General features: G+C 42.7%; 1 protein-coding gene across 4 annotated transcripts in view; it reads right to left on the bottom strand.

Moving 5' to 3' along the window:
* syt7a (synaptotagmin VIIa) overlaps positions 1 to 21,559 on the bottom strand; it is a 100,993-nt gene that overhangs the window by 32,575 nt on the left and 46,859 nt on the right. For 2 of the 4 annotated variants that reach the window (XR_014875271.1, XM_085167922.1), the window contains exons 1-2: positions 5,505 to 8,134; positions 214 to 351 (exon numbers count right to left, since the gene is read on the bottom strand). Coding sequence is in view for 3 of the 4 variants with exons in the window: in XM_085167922.1 (XP_085024048.1) it covers positions 214 to 351; positions 5,505 to 6,688 (1,322 nt within the window). In the remaining variant the exon portion in view is untranslated. The other 2 variants (XM_085167924.1, XM_085167923.1) reach the window with 2 other exon arrangements.

Below are 21,559 nucleotides of genomic sequence, written 5' to 3'. Positions count from 1 at the left end.
TCTATGACACAATAGACTTAAACGCAGTGACTCACCAAAAACACTGACAAACAAAACTACCCTCCTCTACCTAGATTCTGAAATCACCTCTCATTTTTCTTCAATAGCATATCCTTCACATCCTTTCATTTGCAGCCAATTTTCTCTCTCACATACACACACACAAACACACACACACACACAGAACAAGCGCTCTAGTACATTGTCTGGTACCTCTTCTCAGGGGGCGGTTCCTGATTGGCTGGTGGTGGTGGTGCTGCCTGCGCTGTTTCCTGCAGGTCAGGGATATTGGCAAAGTCATCTTGCTCTGCCACACCAATGGCCAAAGCCAGGACCACCAGCTTTCCTTCACTGGCTCCCCATAAAAAAATAAAATAAAATAAAATAGATAGAAACAGAGGTAGAGAGACAGAGAGGCAAGGAAAAAGAGAACAGATGCAAAAGGTTCGAGCATAAAGAAAGGCAAGGTGCAGGGAGAGAGAGGAAAAAGGAGAGGTCATTTTAGGTGACAGCGAGGGCTGAAAATTCAGAGGCAGAGAAAACAACAACAGATCATACGAGAGCAAACAGCAGAAGCGGTGACGGAGAAAATGGTCATAAAAGAGGAACTCTGAAACTCCACATAAAACCCCACAAAGTAAGCGCACAGTCCAGGGAAGGATATTAAGAGGACACCTTAAAGTGAAAGGCCAAACTGATAAAAATCTAATGATTTCAAAGGGAGCGGGTACAGGCAAATGCATCAGGAAACTCTGGGTAATGATTGTTAATGGATGTGATATTCAGGAGTTTGCACGTCAGCTTCCACGCATGTATAAGGTGTCTACAGGTGCACGCACACACACACACGTCACACAGGTAAAAAACACTACCCCAACACACACACTGTCATTTATCTAGTGATTTAACCTGCCTCCTGCTTTTCCTCCACATTCACCTTTCCCACTGAACATGCGAGGCGTCTTTCTCCAGAGTTAAGATTTAATTAAGCCTCATTAAGAAGATCTGGACTAATTGTTTCTATTTGAGCGATACAGTATCTTGAGGTGCACGGTGTGTGTCGTTTTCTGGGTCACGGCTCTCTCACTGCTGCACTCTTCTCATTTCATCATCTCTACTGTGCTACAGATTCTCACCAAATCCCCCCCGCCCTTTTTCGCCCTTTTTTTTTACTCCACCCCCCTCACCCACCATATCCCCCCTCACCCACCATATCCCCCCTCACCCACCATATCCCCCCTCACCCCTATCCTCTGCACTTAATTCTCTGACTCCTCATCACTGCCTCCTTCCTGTCATCCACACCCACGGTTCTATAGCTTAAGCCTCTCGCTGTGTTACAATATCTCAGCAAAGAAAAATATGGGGCTGCCAAGCCGCAGAGAGATATCACCCTAAACTTCACAATTTCATCTTTCTCGCATACCGTCGAAGGCTTTTACTGCAGGACCATAAAGTCTGTTTAATAATCTCCCTTTTATACACCAGTAGTTTCAAAACTTTTATGTCTAGTAACCCTTTTCAGATTAACATGAGTTCCTGACACCATCTGTCACACGTGTATTCATATTCCTTTTTTATTGCAGTGATTTCAATTCATATATTCTTTACTGCTGGCTAAATGTATCAGTTCCTTTTACTGCTATTTTTTTTTCTATTTCTATAATAACTATTATTTTGGCTGCTTCAACCTCTCTGCCTTTTTTCTTGCTAGTTTTATATACACTCAGCTTAAACATTTTGCATTCTGCGTTACAGCTCACTCAATATGAATATTTTGAATATACTTAAATCAGTTATTCTAGATTATTCTATTCAGATCCACTGAGGTACCTCGTTATCTGGTGATACTCGCCTCTGATTGTTTTTGTAATTCACGTTACACCGTGGTAGCTCAAAGTGTGCCCACATCAGCCAGTGCCTTTGCTATATCTGTCATACTAGCAGATCTAACTCAGAGAACATTATTTAAGTTGCTTTACCTTGCTTACGATTGCTGCAGAAGTCCAAGCCCACCTCCTCCTAAATCCTCCTTTTTATACTTTGCCTGACTTAATGTCATGCTTGCTCAGTTCTGTATGGGGGTCTTGCTTCTAGTCTCGTACAAGTGGAAGGGCGGGGGCATCCTAGATGGAATTTATCCTCCCAAATAAACACTCACTGACCACCTCATTAGGTACATCAGTTAAACTTCTCATAAACACAAATGTCTAATCAGCCAATCACGTGGCAGCAACCCCATCAGGCGTTTAGATATCATAGAGACCTCCTACTGAAAGCTCAAACCAAGCATCAGAATGGGGAAGAAGGTGACTTTTAATATTTCATAGTTGTTGGAGCCAGATGGGCTGGAAACTGCCAATCTACTGGGTTTTCCTACACAACCATCTCTAATGTTTATAGAGAATGATCTGAAAAACAGAAAAATCCAGTTAGTGTCTTAAAATGCCTTGTTGATGTCATGCGTAAAGGAGAATGGCCAAGCTGCTTTGAGCTGATTGGAAATCAAGCACAACTCAAATAACCAATTGTTTTATCTAGGGCGTGCAGAGGGCCCATAAAGCAGATGACCTCACAGCAGCAGAAGACCTCACCAGGCGCCACTCCTGTCAGCTAAAAACAGGAAACTCAGGCTACAATATTCAGTTGGTAGGATCAGAATTTAAACAACATTAAGCATGGATCCATTCTGCCTTGTATAACTAACTCAGGCTGCTGGTGGTGTAAAAGTGTGGGGCATATTTTCTTGGCAAACTTTGGGCCCCTTAGTACCAACTGAGTATTGTTTAACCACCCTAGGCTGCCTGAGTATTGTTGCTGATCATGTCCATCCCATTATTCTGAGGCTGCTTCCAGCAAGTTGTCGCAAAGCTCAGAACATCTCAAACTGTTTTTTTTTAACATGACAATGAGTTCACTGTACTCCACAGTCACCAGATCTCAATCCGGTAGTGTACGTTTGGCATGCAGTGAAACTACAGATTCACATCATGGATGAGCAGCCGACAAATCTGCATTGACCAAAATCTCTGAGGAATGTTTCTAGCATCTTGTTGAAACTATTCCAAGTTGAATTAAGACAGCTCTGAAGTCAAAACAAGGTCCAACCCAGTACTACCAATGTATACCTAATAAGGTGGCTCTGGATGCATTTTTCCAATAAAAATGTTCAGTATTTTAAAAGTTATTTTATAATCACATTAAAAAAATGTTATTTCAATAATGACCAACCCAATCCAAGGTGTCCCTAGTAAAGTGGCTAGCGAGTGTACAGTCTTCTTTTGTCTATAGTGGTTCTGATATAAATATTGCAGTCCAGGCATACAAAGCTAAGAGTCCCTGTCATAATATTTCAAACTATCAGCAGAATTAACCTGTACTCCTCATTGAGAACCACTGAATAATATAACATGGTCTATGCAGTAATACTGTAGATACTGTAGGTATGATGTCTATTGGATCTCTCTACTCTCATCACTTTTAAGTACTGTATGGGCAATATTGTTAAAGCACTTTGCTTGAGCCATTGAGCACTGGGAAGGAGAGAGACCGTTTAGAAAAGATATTATAGACACTAGGATAAACGATCGATTTAAAGCAACAAAAAAGCCATGTGGTCAAACGGCTCCAAAAGTCAACTATCTGTGTCGATGACATCAACGCATTCATTCAGCAATGATTCATCAGGACAAGGATTCTGGCCAAGATTGAAATTAACCGGTTTGAACAATGGGTCACGTCTATTACCAGACCGCTCTGTCATCAACCATAGGAGGTGTTCCTGTTGCAGCAAAGTAGATACAACGACAATGACCTCAATGTCACATTAGCAACGATGAGTCCTATAGCTGACTATTACGAGCAATATTCTCAGTGACCTTGGTGCCTGCATGTGCTACGTTGCTGGTGCTCCGTTAGCTAGTGTTATACTGAAACACCAGAAAGGCTTTATAACATGTTTTTTTTTTAAAGAAGAAAGAAACAGAAGATGAAAGGCTAGTGTAAAACTGATTCAGTCGACATTAAACACATGTTACTTTGGCAGTGCCCTTGCTCATCCCTTCATCTCCCCCCCCATCAAGTACCAATATGTTGTAGAGGAAATGGGCCTGGTGACATAGGATCAATGCTTCAGGGTTAACACAAATCTACACACAGCTCCTTAACCCCTGTTCTTATAGTGTTGCAGTGACATGTGGGCTGTGTGATGTACACACGGTCCTGCACACGTGAGCAGGCTGGCAGCACAACCAGCAGTTGTACAGAGATGATGAAAGAAAAAGAAGGTACCATTTTAGCTGCAAACACTCATGAAACATGGATTAGGCCCACTGGTGTGTCTCCAAAACCAGATATTTAACAGCTATCCAAAGGGTGGCTCAGAAATAGCATGATCTAATTGGGTGAGAAGGAGTGAATGTAAAAAATATTGTGACTTTTTTAATGAGACCAAATTCTGAATGTTCTGAACCAGCACCAGCAGCGCTGTCCTGTAACCACAATTGCAGCAGACAGGCTGAATGCCATCCAAACAGATGTTACTGTTTAGCAGAGCATGCAGCGTAAACATTTAACAATTTTGCGACAGAATGGGAGCGAAATGGCCTCCAATATGTCATACCTCCTTGCTATTTTTTCTTGCACATGGCATTCAGTCTAAATTTAGAATAATAGTTTTCTAACAAACGGCACAATAAAAAGCTTTTAATTTGTTACAACCGAGGGGTGAAATATTGTGCCTACATGATCAGAAGACTCATTATTCTAGGATTTTCAGGAGCCATATCGAGTTACTATATGTACCCAATAAATAATATGTACTATGTGTTTTTAGTATAAGTGGGTGGATGACTTGGTAAAGACATACACTGATCCATGTCCTGCAGAGCCACATAGTATACATAACAGCAAAAAAAGAGAAAAGGTGCTATTTACATTCATAACTGTACCCCTTATTAGCATGATCAAGAGAGTTTTCATCTAAGTCAATTTCTTGTCTCCTCATCTGCATTAAGCTTCATTAGCATGATCAGCTCTAACATTGTCTGAATTGCCTTTTCAAATGTACATATAGAAAGAGAGACTATCTCCTTGTCAGCAGTCAGATTTACCACAAGTTGCAGTGAAAGCAAGGATTAAACTCGACTCTGAAACTCACAGTTTCACACCCACTTATACATACGCTTATATAGACGTGCAGTGTACAAATTTTGACAGACAGAAGTAATATCCTTCCCTGGATATCAGATGCAGACTGAAAGAAAAAACCTGAAGGGAAAAGGCAGAGAACAATATTTCATAAAGGTAAAAGTAGATTAAATTATTACTTATTTACTGATGTATTAGAAGCAATTTTATTCAATGGCACTAAGTCTTAAGCAGTAAAGAACACAAATGCACACAATAACTCTGAAAGACCTAGCGTATACTGTAAAACACTTAGACAGAGGCCTGAGCAGAGTGACGCTAGTTTAAAGCATGAATGAAGAGTTATAGAGACTCACAGGAAGGACTTGACATCCAGCCCACGATTCCGGATCTGGTCCATCATGTAATCCCAGCTGCCCGGGTTGGCACGCGAGCGCCCTCCTGCTCCACCTCCCCTATAGCGAGACGCACCTGCCGCTGCTGCACCGCCCCGTGCACCCCGGGGACCACCTCGTGTACCTGCATCCCCACCCTCACCACTGCTGCCACCTCCCTCTCCTCTCCCAGCACCCCCGCCTCCCCCAGGCTGTCCAGGTGCAGTGTGTAATTGTCCCAAGCTCTGGGATGTGGTGGGGGGATGGCAGAGACCAGGGCCTGACGGGTGGATGAGAGGCTGCTGAAGGCTCTGCTGGCGCAGCAGCGTCCGAGGCCGGGCCAGCCCGGAGGGTAAGTGCTCCAAAGTGGAAGCATAGGATAAGACTGGATCCCCAAAGCTGGGAGGGCAAAGGAGCAGGGAGGAAAGAGAGCGTGAAGAAGGCCACGGCCGGCACAGAATAGGATGATGACGAGGGGCAGAGGAGTCAGAGGTAGAAGAAGAATGAGAAGATTTAGAAGACGAGCCGTGGCAGGAGGTGAGTTGGTCAGAAGTGGTGATGTCAGGTGATGAGATGAAGAAGAAAGTCAAAGAATCATCAGGGATGAGACAAGGTGGCACAGGGCAGTAGGGAGGCACAGCAGGAGAAGTCAGGTTGACATCAGGGTAAATACAGGAAAGTTCATCCAAACAGGAAGTTGATGATGGACGGATGGAGGACGAGGAAGGCGGAAGAGTGGTATTAGAGGACAAAGAGGAAGAGGGAGGAGTGTTGGGAGGTGGAGACAGGAGGAGGAGGAGAGAGAAAGAGAGCAACGTGAGGCAGCAGCAGTAACAGCAGTAGCAGAAATAGCAGTAGAAGGTACAGCCTGAGTGATCGCTGTGTGCTGTGTACTGCTCATGGGGCTGCGCCGGGCAGCAGTGTGTAGACTGTGAGGTAGTCTTGTGCGTCTGAGTCAGACGTGTGTGCACCCTGTACGTCCGCGAGGTTTGAGCGTGCTGTTTGCATGAGGGTGTGTTTCGTGGTGCCAGCGGTCGGATGTGCACTGTCCGCACGGGCGTGGACCGGCTCTGTGCCACGTGACCGCGTCGAGACGGGTGGGTCGTGGCTTTGCAGCTTCCTGGCCTCGTCGGCGAGGGTTTTTTGGTCTGATGAGAGATCACCATTTCCTCTACTCGTCAGTCAACTTTTTCCCATCCCTGACAGACTCTCCTCCTTTCTCTCTAAGTCTTTTTCGTCTTTTAAATATGCGGCGCACCTCTAGAGACATCCGAACAGCCAACCAAGTTCTACAGCACGACTCCCTCCCTCTGCCAGCCTCTCATTTTTCACTCCTCCCCTTAATAAATGCGGTTTAATTGGCTCACTGCCTTTCCTAAAATGTCACAAACAACATAAAGATGTGTTACACATCATATATGTTTGTATTTGCATGAGTAGGTTATACATACTTCGTTGCTACTGTATATTTTGTCGGTTCTATTGTCACAAACATGTCATCATCTTTTTTTTCCTAGTTTCTTCTACTCCCTAAATATATCCTCCTCTTTCTCAGATCGCTGTGTAACCCAGACTACCAGAATTAGGTCATGAGAGAGCTATTCACATCAGTTAGGGGCAGTTTACTCCGCATTGCATTACTTCACCTAACACAGTTTTGCATAAAGCTTTTAGCACGACACACATCACATTTAACAGTCACGAATAAAAGGATAAAAAGGTCAGTGAAAGGTGTTGCAAGAGTTCAATGTTTTGAGGGCGGAACAAGGGAAAAAATAAAAGAGAGAACACATAGAGTGGCTTTAGATGGTAAGAGGGAAAATGGAGAGGGAGATGGCAACGAAAAGAGAAGAGGGTGACGATGGAGGAGAAAATGGGGTGCGAGACACAAACACAAGAGACATAGACACTTACAGCGGCCTGAAAATAGAATCCAATTATAGACAGGGGCAAAATGAAAGATGAGAAGAGGAGAGAAGGAGGGAACGAGGAGTGAGGAAGTGATGAGCGTAAATGTGTTGTGGAGGAAGAAGTCCCACACATGGAGTGCCAAACGGAGGTGCAAAAATCACAAAGTACCAAAAGTTAGCTGCGTCTTTTGCAGCACACTGAATATAGACCCCCAGTGATGTCATGCGTCATGGCTGGTGGGTACAGACAGTCAGTGACCAACACACAGTTCGTCTTTCAGCCTAAATTTTAATTAAAGGGAGGTGAGGGTGGGGGGGCTGCCAGCGTGTGGTGCATTATTTCAGTTAGTGTGCGAAAATTTGACTATTTCTGTGCACAAAGCTGTACAGTGCAGCCGTTCTGCATGTGTCAGCTGGAGGCCTGAGTCAGTGTGATACAGCTCGAGGAACTATTGTTATCTTCTCATGATGAGGTTTACATTCCCTAGCACTCACACCTTGCGCTGTGCCCGCACGCTTACATCACGCTGTCATCGAAGCTGCACCTTCCTCCCCTGCTGAACTTGACCTCGCTCTCCCTGTTTCTATTTTGAATGGATTCATTCAAGGCGCGAACTTGTAAGAATAAATGACGTGCCGGGGAAAGGTGTTTATTCTGCTGCACGGCGACTGAAATGTTTGCTTTTTCGGCTCGGGTTCCGAACTCACTTGCTGGGTCTCAGTCCTCCAGACTGCATGTGGCCCTGGACGGTCTGCCACCTCCCGGCCTTCACTCCCTCTGTCACCATGCTCTTCACGCTGTCACTGCGATAAGGACCCCCCCCAGTATCCCCATGGCCAGTTGCCGCCCCCTTCTGACCCCCTGACACTGCCCCACTAAGAGAAAGAGACAGGGTGCAAAGGGATCCCATGGCAGACAGAGGGTATAGAGGGAGGAGAATAACGACAGGCAGAGGAGAAAAAGACCAAAGAGTGTGAGTGAGAGACACAGACACACAAACACACATACACACACACACACACACACACAGACATACACACACACACAGGGAAATAGATTGAGCAACCACAGGGCTGAGGTGGTGAGACAGATCAGTAGACTGTGTGAAGGGGCAGGCCTATTTTCCAGGCCAAGTGAGAGGCAGGTGGATAAAAAAGGTTTGGAACCTATTGAGGAGAAAAGCAGGGAATGGGGCAAGGAGAACAGAATGAAGGAGGAGGAGGGGGGGGAGGAGGAGAGGAATTTACTGGGAGCCTGTGGAGGATGGAAAACCAGCAAAAAGTCCCAGCTATGGGCCTGGAGGACCAAAACTCTAACTGGCAGCAACAGTGTGCAGACACTAGTCATTGAGTTGAGATATGCTACTTTTTAATGGCATTATATTCACGGCAGCAGCTTAGAGGATGAGTTCTGTTAAGTGCATCTGGTCCTGATCTCAATGTCTCATATTTCATTTAGAGTATGTAACATTACTCAGAAATTAGTGAAATTCTTGAAACTCCACAGTCAAAATTACCGGGAGGGCAATCAGATGACAATGGCTACAGATACAGTGATTAATCAGTGTGTTCATATTAAGGCATGTCATGCCTACAGTGAAAGCATTGACGATCAAAAATAAAGAACATTAGTGCCCTCTGGTGACATGACTACATTTCATTAATATGCAAGGTCCTCCTGCTCTTAAAGACAAAATATATGAGGTAATGAAAACACAGTGAGTCCACGTGGGTACAGGAGGTGCGAAACTTGCACCGTGCCTGTTTAAAGGTCACCTTTCGCATGAAACTCTGACCAATTGACCTGACAGCGCTGGTGGATAAGTCATCAATCACAACAACAACATAGATGACACTGCTGGAGCAACGGTCAACACAGGAGACATGAGCCTCATTTATCGAACTGAGCACAAGGGGGACGCCTTTACTTTTCATTAACAGGAGGAAAACATCAATAAGTGGGGCTATGAATCAGAGTATTCACAGATGTATAAAGCTTTTAGACATCAATCCTGTTTCTGACTGAACTACAGTGAAAGCTTAAGAGATTTAGAAAAGAAGTAAAGCCGTTTTTAAAGCCACCAGATAGATAAAATATTGAGTCTAATTAAAGTCACTCCCTAAGCTTGACTTCATAAATTTGAAAGATATTAACAGACTACAGCCACTTTTCTAAGATATTATGGTGGCTGCTGACTGCTCCTGACATAAAATGTATAGTTTTATTTTTTTTAAATGATAGAATTGAACTTCAAATCCAATAAATCCTTAAACACTGAGAGCGATCCTGCTGGATAGGAAACCTGTTTGATAAATGAAGCTCAGTGTCATTACAGAGACTGAAAGCTGCTGATCTCAAGAGAGTTTCAAACAGGAAATGATTTCCCAGCTGTCTGTTGGCTTTAGAGGCATATTATTGGTTGATGTCACAAGGTCAACCCATCTCTCCTTGGGAGAAATAAGTTCATCATTTATTCAGCTTCTAATTGAGTGTTTGTTTTTGATTTTAAACTGGCTCACGCGTTATTGAAAACAGCCTATTTAACCATTACTGAAGTCAAAAGTTCATCTGTTTATGTTCCGTGAAAGCAAGTCCAGCTGAAAAGACGTCTATAAGGGCAATCAAGAAAAACCTTTAAAAGATATTTTGGGTTGAATTGAATTTGCGCTATACACTGTAAGTAAAATTGAAATGAACTGAAGGTGAACTTCTAAAGAAACGAAGATGAGGGTCATTCGTGTGGCAATTTGAGATCAGCAGCCATCATCTTAAGGCATTTTTCAGACGCAAATGCATATAGCCACTGTGTTCATAAACACATTGCTGCCTCCTTTCTCCAGGCATTTTTTTTAACACACACTCCTCAATGGCTAGGTCTGGTAAAGATGACCAGTTATTAAACACTTTAGCAGACATATGCCTGGTAGCAGGGTGTCTAAACTGTGAACTCTCTGAGTGCCCAGAGGGGCATGGCCTTGCCAATGCTTTGTTGGAATCAAGTGCCTAGTGGATGGAAAAATAAATAAATAAAAAAGAGCTTTCATTGCAGTAAGGAAAATTAGTGTTACCATGACTTCCAAAAAGATAAACAACAGATGCAGTTCAAGTATTTCAGTGTTAGTAGCAGCACATGTTAGATTTTATACTGATGGGATTCAGAAAGAAGCCACAGATGGATGTAAACGGCAGGCGAACACTGGCACAAAACTGCAACCTGGTTTAACGGTCAACCCTCCACCGCCACGGCAACAACAACAGCAACCAGCAATTTTTAGTGAACACAAGGAAAAGTAGAGATTACAGAGAAGGTGATTAAAGTATACACATCTCTTTTCTTTTCTTTTTTTTGCTAAGGGGAACTACGAGGGTTGTCCGTCTCCATGGTTACACTCCATGGGAGAGAGGTTAGAGGTCCGGAGTTAGTGTTTAGCGGCAGGGCTTTAGGGAGTAGGGGGGCATCTGAACATGCGCCTCTGTGTTCATTTAAAGGTGACAAGATGTGAGGAGAAGCAGCAGAAATTAGCCTGCAGGGTTTACGCCGCTGTGCTGCAGTCGGAGTCGAACAGCCATTGCGGGATGCTGAAATGTGCATGTATGGCATTTCCCTCACTCACATTTCCCAGGCAGATTATGAGTAATCATTACTAACCCTTTGAGCCCTCGGGTGTGCTAGCATTGGATGGATTACTATTGGTGGTGGAAATTAGATTAAACAAGAACAACAGCAAAAAAAAAAAAAAACAGGTCTTAAAATGTGCAGCCTGTATTTTATGCAACACTGTGACATTTATGGATTATGGCTTTTTTTAAAAATGCCTTTGGCTAAACAGCCCCAGTTATTCATAAGAAAATGTGGGCCTAAGGAACAGAGACATAATGGAGATTACAAAAGTAGGTGAATTTAATAAGCTGTCATGCGTGATAACAGCCACATCGAGCAGTTCAATTTGATGATTGACTAGCAGTGGCGACTAGACAACTAGGAAACAGGGACGGTGGAAGGGAAAGGAAAGGAAAGGAAAGGAAAGGAAAGGAAAGGAAAGGAAAGGAAAGGAAACTGGAGTGGCACTGCCCCTGCCTCATTACAGCCCTGCTCAGGGGAAAGTCTCTTACCAGCTTTAGACCAAGACTCACTTGAGCGTGAGGCGCGGATCTCCATATGGGGCATAGGGAGAAATGTTTAGTACGAACTCCTTGGGCGGATAGGAGCTCCACCTCTGCTGCACTGTGCTGCTGTCATTGTTATTCCAAAAGTCTCTGTCTAGATCACTGTGGCCAGAGAGAGAGACAGGTCAGAGCAACACAACTATGGACAGCCTCGGCACCAACCAACCATTCCCAACAGCCGCTCCTCGTTTTGGAGACGATGCAAGGTCGGTTCGAAGAAGAGGGTTGTTCTTAGAGCTGCGTCAAATGGGAGTTTGAAACAAAACAAGTCCAGATTCATTTCTTTCTATCTGAAGTAAACAAGCCACCATAGTGGTGTGACTGAAAAGTAAATAAATAAATAATAATTAAAAAAAAAAAAGAAACAGCAGCCTGGAGGAAAAAGGCATTCACTGAAAGCTTTTCATAGCAATGTACTGTAGCAAAGACACAGAGACAGAAAAAAAGGAGATAGAGCAAGAGAAGAATTATACTCTGATGAATACATACAGCACGTGATTACATTCTGTTCATTAAGCATGGTACCACTGATGAGAGACATTTGAGTAAACATTAAGAAGTCTGGCCCCCGTCCTTCGCGTGAGCAGTGAGAAAGCGTGAACACATGAGACAGAAGGCAGAGAGGTAAACTGCAGACAGTCATAGAAGGGGAGAAAAAGGTGAGCAGAATCACTGATGTCATACAAATCACACAGCAGTGGTCAGAGCTGCAGCGCGGGGACAGAGCGGGAGAGAAAGGCGATACACAAAGAGAAGGAGTTCAAAGCTGAAATGATCAACAGAGCACAGCGATGCTGCTGGAGCCAGTGAGAGAGAAAATGCAAGAAATTAAGAGTTTAAAACAACCCAAGTCAGAATACATTCACAGAAGCTCGTCTTTAGTGCTCAAAACCGTTCAAACGTTAAGTAAAAACACGGCGCACACACGGAAAAATAAGCTGGAGCGAAATCAGGCTACAGGAGAAAAGAAGTGATGAGCAGGTTAACAGAGGCATTTTGTGGAATAAAGTGGAATACTCTGAATTATGAATCTGACATTTTCTGGTACTGACCTATGGCCTTGTTTTATCAAGAACAGAAAATACCTTAATACTAGTTTGAGCCCTGCAAGAAATGTTAGAAAAACACATCCTCCTGAGCATTTCGCTGTGAATGCTCGAGTCCCCGCTTGTTTTACTTGACCCTGAACCGTCTTAAGTGATGCAGATGTGCGGCACTTAAAGGAGACCTGTCTTACATCCAATAAGATAAGTGCAGGAGCAGACTCGTCCAGCCAAAAGCTTCACAGGTAAGATAATGCAGATTTAATCTTTACTGATTAAATCACTAACCTTTCATTTAATGCCTCCTGAACATGCTCTTGTAGAGATTGCCCTCTTCAGGATAGAACAACGTGGGCTCTCTTTCTTTTTTTGTGTAGTGTACATCGAGGGACTTGAAGCTGAACCAAATGGACTTCATTATCACCAGATTTTTCTACCCATACGAGTTACCAGGCACTTACTTGATGGCTTTCTTCTCCCCTCGCCCACGTGCCGAGTCTGGAGTGTCTGCTGTTTCCACTCCTGGCTTATTCCTCTTCCCCTTGAGCCAAGAGCAGGGGGATGACAGAAAAATAATAAAAATCAAAGGTTAGGTTAGATTTCTCCTTTTGAAGCCGTGTTTTTTTTCTGTCCTAAAATGCCTCTCCTGTTATCTCAGGAACACTGTGTCATCAGTCCTTTACCTCACGGTCTCCTGATTACACTAATCAAAATCAAATCATATCTGCAGTGAAGAGCCATTTCTGACTATGACTATGAGACTGGAGTGTCTGTTGTTTCCACTCCTGGCTTATGCGTCTCCCCCTTGAGCCAAGCGGAGGGAGGGGGTGACAGAAAGCAGAGAAACAAAAGGTTAGCTTAGATTTGTCCTTTGAAGCTGTGGTTTTGCTGTACTAATTTCAAGTGCGAATGCGTCTCCTGTTATCTCAGCAACACCGTGCCATTGGTCCTTTACTTCTTGGTCTACTGATTACACTAATCAAAGTCAAATCAAATCTGCAGTGAAGAACCATTCCTGACTATGACTATCATTCGCACCACCCTAAAAATTTACATGGCAATTGCCTGTTGAAGGTAATCTGCTAGGTGTTGCAGAGAAGCCTCTTGAAAGTCCTGCAAAAGCCTTATTTCAAATAGCTAGCACATGACCTGCAGTAACCAAAAAGTAAGGTCGGCTGTGGGCATTCTTCTGGAAAAGCTCATTTCAGTTAAAGGTGTTTCACATATGTCATACTGAAGGTAAGCACTATTGACACTTTGCTGGAAGTGGAATAAGGGGGGAGATCAGTCTGAAATGTCACTATCCCACAAAATACATTGAATGCAACTCTGAAAGTGATGCTCTGATACACATTGAGGATAGGATGGATAGGATTCTCCTATCTCCTTGTTACATTTCGCTCTAGTAGCCATGAAAAGCCAGAATCTGGTAGCCAGATTAGCCCAGCTAATTACAAAGCAGCAACACGGTGCATTTAGGCAAGTAAAGTCAACGTCCTGCTGAAGATCACACTAAGCATTAGAATGAGGAAGAAAGGTGATTGAAGTGACTTCGAATGTGACATAGTTCTTGGTTTCAGATGGGCTGGTCTCAGCATTTATCTAATGGGATTCTCCCAGACAGCCATCTCCAGGGTTTACAGATAATCTCCCAAAAAAGAGAAAATAGCCAGTGAGCAGCAGATCTCTGGGTGAAAATTGTTATGTGAGGGCTGTGTGCAGGCAGGAATGGTGGACCCAAAGTGCAGACACTCAGAGGCAAAAGGTGAACTCAAAAAGGTAACAAAACTGAGACTCCAAATAAACTCAGGCAAGCAGACAGAACACACAGCATCGTAAACGGTAGATCACGACACAGACACAGAGAAACACAGGGCTTAAATACACAGAGGGAGCAATCAGGGAATGGGTAACAGCAGGGAAACACAGCTGGGGCAAATCAGGCCTAACGGGACAAAGGAAGCAAAACCAGATGCATTTACATGAGACAGACTTTCAAAGTAAAACAGGAAACATAACACAGAGACGCGAACTTACAAACACAGACTCACAGGCAGGCACTACAACAGAGGGAACAGAGACGTGGGACCAGGGCAGACACAGACACTGACTGGACACGGGGATATAGCAGACAGGGGAGACAGCAACTAAGGATTACACAGAGACAAACCATAAGACAGAACTCTAACAAAGAAACCAAAGAATAGAAATGATAAATAATATAATAAACTCAAAAACCCTGGGTCAACGACCCAGGCATCCTAACAAAAATGTCTTGTTGACATCAGAGGTCAGAGGAGAATGGCCAAACTGCTTCGAGCTGATAGGAAGGCAACAATAGCTCAAATAATCACTTGTTACAAAGGTTTGCAGAAGAGCATCTCTGAAATAATAGCACATTGAACCTTGAAGCAGGTTGGCTACAGCAGCAGCAGACCACACTGGGCACCAACGACTACAAAAACACTAGAAGATCGGAAAATTGTTGTCTGGTCTTGCGAGTTTCCATTTGTGCTGCAACAGTTCAGATGGCAGGGTTAGAATGTGCTGTAAACAGCATGAAAGCACGGATCAGTCCAGCCTCGTAACAACATTTCAAGCTAGTGGTGGTCTGTTGGTTTGGAAGAGATTTTCTTGGCAGAACTTTGGATCCATTAGTACAAACTGAGCATCTTTTGAATGCCATAGCCTACCTGAGTATTGCTACTAACCGTGTCCATCCCTTTATGACCACAGTGGGCCCATCTCCTGAAGACAGCACAATATGCCAAAGAGCTCAGATCTTCTCAAACTGGTTTCTTGAACGTGACGGTGTGTACACTGTACTCAAATCAGTCCATAGTCACCAGATCACAATCCAATCAGTAAAGGAAGATTATCATCATGGGTATGCATTCCCCAAATCTATGTGATGTTATCGTGTCAACATAGGAATGTTTCCAGCACCTGTTAACTCTATGCCATAAAGAAATAAGGCAGTTCTGAAAGCAAAAGGGGGTCCTGTTCCCAGTACTACCATGGTAGATCAAATCTAGATCTAAAAGTGGTTGGTGAGTGTATTTTTCCAAGTCATTTTGAAATCACATTTGCTTTAATAACAAAACTAATCATAATTTTGATCTTAATAACATGTAGAGAAAACACAAAGGAAAAATCAACCACATATTCTGACTGCCTCTGGACTGACTCACTTCTACATGATCGATGCTCAGACAAAGCGAGCCTATATGGAAATGCAAATGTGTCGGGATCTATATACTGAATCCCAGCAGGCAAACTGACACTGTGGCTTTGGATCCTGTTGAACTAGTTACAAAGCCAGTGTTGACAATAACACTGCTGAGAAAAAATGATAAAGCCCACACAGCTCTACTGATAATATCCATTGCACACAGTGAAACAAAGCCACTCGCCTATTGTATAATCAGCGCTAACCTAAATTGGAAAGGTCCCCAAATAAGTAAAGACTGATCTGACAGGATGACTCGCTGAACAGCTGCATACAAGAGGTGTATGTAGCTGTTATTATAGACACAGAGCTGCACTGAGCACATGTCCTCAGCCTATTCATGAACTTTTAAAAGCACATTTTTGATATGACATGCTGGCTAGAGACCTAAAACCAGCGATTATGATTTCTTACACCATTCCCTATACAAATACTTGCACATAGGCAAACACAGTATTCTTGAACGATCATTTCTGGGAAGGCAGAACTGTCTGTATTTCTGTGAAGCGAGGACAAACTATCAAAGGAAACTCATGCATCATTCAACGCTATCGTGAAATTTTCAGGAAGGTGGAAAGACACAGATGATGAGTGAGAGTCCAGTACAGAAAGAGGACTGAGGGCTGAAAATAGAAATCAAATTTGAAAAAAAAGAAAAGAAACAGAAGATGCTACCAGAAAGGAGAGAAAACAAAGGCGGTGCAGAACAGCGTGAGAGACAAAGAGATGGGAGGAGGGGGGACAGGTGCAAATAGTGAACTGAGTGAAGCAATGAGTGACAGATAGTCCCGAGCGGGTTGGATGTGAAAACAAGGAAAGAGTCGAACACTCTGCAGTGGGCACTGAGTGACAAACACACATCTGTCTTTCCGTGCACGTGCACACACACACGCACAGCTTCAAATCCGTCTCCTCTTCACTCTTCCTTCAGCTCATTCACAAGAATGGATGGCAAACACTCAGCTTCTGCCTTCATGGGAGGTGTGGAGGCTACAAAAATAGTGATGAATACAACGGCACAGACATGAGACGAGAAATAATGAAGAAAATGAAGTCAATATTTCAAATGGCGGCTGAAAAAAAAATGTGTTTTTTGTCTTCTTCTTTAATGGCAGGGAGTTTACAACGATCATAGTATTGGGTGGCGTCTGGCTCTGTGCCATTACTTCATAATAGTTCCAACTCTTATGATGAAGCAATTATAAGAGATACCCAAATTGCACTGAGGCTCCACTTAGAGAAAAAAAGAAACAATCCACTAATATGTTTTAACAATCAAACTGCAGCAGAGCAGGTTACAAATTAAATTATTGGAATATAGAAGGGCTGTAGAGCAGGACGTAGTGGAACTAAGAACCCAAGGCTCTCCAAAAAAAAGAGTAATTGGGCAATTAGCAAACATTTTCAAATATTACATAATCAGCATTGAAAGTAAAATAATACTTTTGGTTGAATAAATAGGCAATGTCTTGTTCTTTATCAGCTCTGGCTTCTCTCAGCTGTCTCAATTAGTTTTAGTAATGTGTTCATAAACTTTACTGATGGAAACATAATTTTGGAATATTCCAAAATTATGAGTGACAGCGGGCCCTAAATCCTGAGTTTTTTGGATGCATTGTGCTTTTAAGTTTTATTGTGCCACTTTATGTTGCTGCAGATTATGCAAGCGCCTGGCAGTTTGTCCCCTCAATTCTGCAAATAAAACATAATTTTGTTGAAGCCATGTTTGGAGGTCTTTTTTATCAAGGACTAAAGCAAGCCTCTCAGGATAAGAAGACAGCAAGTTCTTTAAATCAGGCCAAAATAATGTGTTTAAATTTGAGTGAGTGGAAAAAACAAATTGAGTCAGGTGACATTAGCAAAATACTGCATCTCAATACTGGATGCCTCAGTTTGTTTTTCATTCCTAATGAAGAGCTGCCCTTTTTATAACCTTCATGTGGATGATTCATTTCTGTTGCATTAAATATTGCAAAAATTGGAATTTAAAAGCTTTACAACAGGTTTAATAGAATCACTGCCATTAGCTCCTTTTTCTGATGCTGTTATTCATTCGTCGATTGTAAGTATTTGCTGTGGTTTTCTCTCTGGGTGGGGGAGCAAGGATAAGCAAGCTTATTAAAATTTCAAAAATGTTCCAAGTAACTCTTATCTATAGCCCTAAGGCTTTCAATCTTTTTAGTTTTTGAGCTGTCACTTATTACATTTGGGGAAATTTATTAAGGAAAACCAGCAAATATGTCAACTATTGGCTAACCATTCATTCTAGACATGTAGTCTTTCATGTTTCATCATGTCTTGAAAACTCACTGGATGCCCTTTTTTGGAGAAGAAGTTTTTATATGATACAATATTCAGGGTTCAATATAGTGATATGGCCATGTAAACATTAGACAATTTGAGCGTTTTTATTGTTGCTTTTTTTTACTGTTGCAATGTTACTATGCCATCTGAAACAGGTCATTTGTAAATGAGATATTGAGTCTAAATGAGAATACCTGTATAAATAATGGTTAAATAAATATGGGTTTGCAGCTTTAACCAATTCAACTCTTCTGTGAAGGCTTTCCACAAGGTTTAGGAGAGTGTTTATGTGAATTTTCACCAATCTTCCAGAAGCTAATTTGTGAGATCAGATGCTGATATTGCACCCTGGCTTGCAGTCTGCTGTAATTCATCCCAAAGGTGTTCTGGCAGGTTGAGGTCAGGACTCTGTGCAGGCCAGTCAAGTTCTTCCACTCCAGACTTGCAAAAAAGGCTTGATTTTGCTTTGTGCATGGGTGTGCACTTATGTTGAAACAGGAAGAGACCATCTCCAAACTGTTCCCACAAAGTTGGGAGCTTGAAACGTCTTGGTATGCTGAAGCATTAAGAGTTCCTTTCACTGGAACTAAGGGGCTGAGCCCAACTCCTGAAAAACAACCACAACACTATAATCCCCGCTCCACCAAACTTTGGCACAATGCAGTCAGACAAGTACCGTTGCCCTGGAAACCACCAAAATCAGATTACTCCATCTGACTGCCAGATGGAGAAGTGTGATTCGTCACTCCAGAAAACACATCTCCACTGCCCGCCAGTGAGTCCAGTGGTAACGTCCTTTACACCACTGCATCCGACGCTGTGCATTTCGCTTAGTGATGTAAGACTTAGATGCAGCTGCTTGGCCATGGAAACCCATTCCATGAAGAATACACAGTCTATACACTGTCCTTCAGCTAATCTAATAGCCACGTGAACTTTGGTGGTCTGTAGCAATTGACTCTGCAGAAAGTTAGCGACCTCTATGCACCTCTGCATCTGCTGACCCCACTCTGTGATTTTAGAGTGACCTATTCTTTCACAAATGTTTGTAGAAGCAGTCTAACGCCTAGGTGCTTGATTTCATAGACCTGTATCCATGGAAGGGATTGGCACACCTGAATTCAATAATTTGATTGGCTGAGTAAATACTTTTGGCAATATAGTGTAATTTGCCAGCTGAGAGACAGTGTCTGAGCTACATGACCAACAAACTAATTCAGCCCACACACACAAACATAGACACATGTATTTACTTTCGTCATCGATTTAACTGATATAATTGACTCAATGTTTACTCTACTCTACTCTACTCCTTTTAATTAGCCACCTTACCCAAAACTGAGTTTTCTCATCTAATTTGTAAGACTTGCTGTTTCTTGTTGTTCAGTAAGCTACGTCTTCTTTTGTCTTATTTTTGTCTAAAACAGAGCGAATTAAGACTGTACAGGCTATTCTGAATTATTAACTACTACTTATTAACTTGCCGATTCTCTTTGTTTTCTTTTATTTGCTCCATCAGATAAGTGAGTGCAGACGAGTGAACAAAGGCTTGATGCTGGACTGCCCAGGGTAAAGCTGAGGGTTTTCTTGAAGGAACACATGAGAGGAGACTGAGTGAAACTACCACTCTCTCTGTCTCTGCTGGCACTGCACTGCCTTCCAACACCCAGCTGTGTTTGTTTGCTGTGAATTAGCAGGCAGCAAGAGTCTACATGCTCGCTCAATATTACCCACATCACACCATAATTAGAGAGGAGTGCACTATTAAAATGGTCGTCTGCTGCTAAATCATCAAGTGATCACTGAGTTTTTAGCATCTGTCAAAACATTTTTACATACGTATGTGTACCTGTAGTATTTTCTGACATGAAGAAGTATGTAATGGTGGAAGGATAAGACACAGAAAGAACCGACACCGCTTTCCGTCATTGAACGTGACAGGTCAAGAATCCAAACGTTTACATACTGTGCAGTTACTGTAATTTTCCCGATGATTGTGACAATTCTCCTTTTGAAATTCTGCAATTATCAATTTTCACATCTCCCCCCTCCTCCGATGAACGTAATTACTATCATCCCATTAACAACTGTGAACTCCTGACACCCACTTAATGCAAGCAAAGTGCCGAACGTTGTTGATACAAGCCCAACAGGGACTGAATCAGGCTGCGACTGTGGTCAGGTCCAATCTCAACCTCACTCACAACTATGTCATGGATCAAACGACACAGGGCTCACAGGAGCAGGCGGAGAGTTTCTGAATGCCAAACAGCCACTGCTGCCCAAACAGATGTTAGCTGCATCACCTCTGATATCTCAAAATCTCTCCCAACACCTACAACACAAGCCCCCGCTGACAGTCCTCAGCTTCTCAACGCACGAGCTCATCACTGCATTATCGTCTGTACTTCCTTTAGTTGTCAGGATGGAAGAGCGCAGAATAATTACTTGACTAAAAAAAGCAAATATTAAAAAATATATATATTGATGCCAGCGAGTTTATAAACAGCCATGAGCAAACAGGCAGCCTAAGAAGAAGCATTCAATTTGTAATACTTCCAGGGGGCTTAAATAACAGAGAGCTAAGCAAGATGGAGGCTTCAGGATGACTGCACATGAGGACTTTTTAAATAAAAACCCACTGCACTGGTTGCCAGCTCTAAAACACCGAAAGCAACACTCGCCCAAAATGTCTTGTCTATTAACCTATGAATCATAAGTGAAAGTGGCATGGGCCCACTCGCAACTGACACGTGAAGCTTCAGGCAAACATTTGTTTTTATGAAAGCTGACACTGTCAAAGAGTACACTCAGAAATATCAAGAATTAGAGTTTTAGACATGGACTGGCCCGTGGTGGCTTTAGATAAAATGAGCATCAAATGATCGAATGCTGAGAGCTTTTTTCTAATGACAGTATCATGTGAATAAAAAAACAAAAGCCTGTGTGATTTTGTATCATACTATATATTGCAGGTATTTAAAATAACAGGGCTTAGTTGGAAGTTACTGTGATAAAGCAAATTATACTGTATGTGCACTCTACTCATGCTTTCAGGCAATACGGCGCTGCCACGGAAAATAACAGAGATAAAGAGCTCCAGCTAAGAGAGGATGCGGAAACCTTTTGTAGCGCAATTTATGTTAGAAGAACAGATTATATAGCTGCCAAGCCTTCATTGTTGTCAGCCCCATATACAAAATAGGCATTTTGAAGACGATAAGATAACGTGGGAAAATGATTTTGAACAAGATTAGCAGTTTTTGTGCTTCGTCAAAGTGCGCTGTTTTACCAATAACAAGTTTCTCATCAATGCAAATGACCGCCATTCATCTCAGTCACACTTAATTATTTTGTACATCAACCGTCTGCGTTTAATGTGG

Source organism: Neolamprologus multifasciatus, chromosome 7 (assembly GCF_963576455.1).
Source record: "Neolamprologus multifasciatus chromosome 7, fNeoMul1.2, whole genome shotgun sequence".
In the NCBI taxonomy this organism is placed as follows: Eukaryota; Metazoa; Chordata; class Actinopteri; order Cichliformes; family Cichlidae; genus Neolamprologus; species Neolamprologus multifasciatus.
This window is presented reverse-complemented; position numbering and strand designations above follow the sequence as displayed.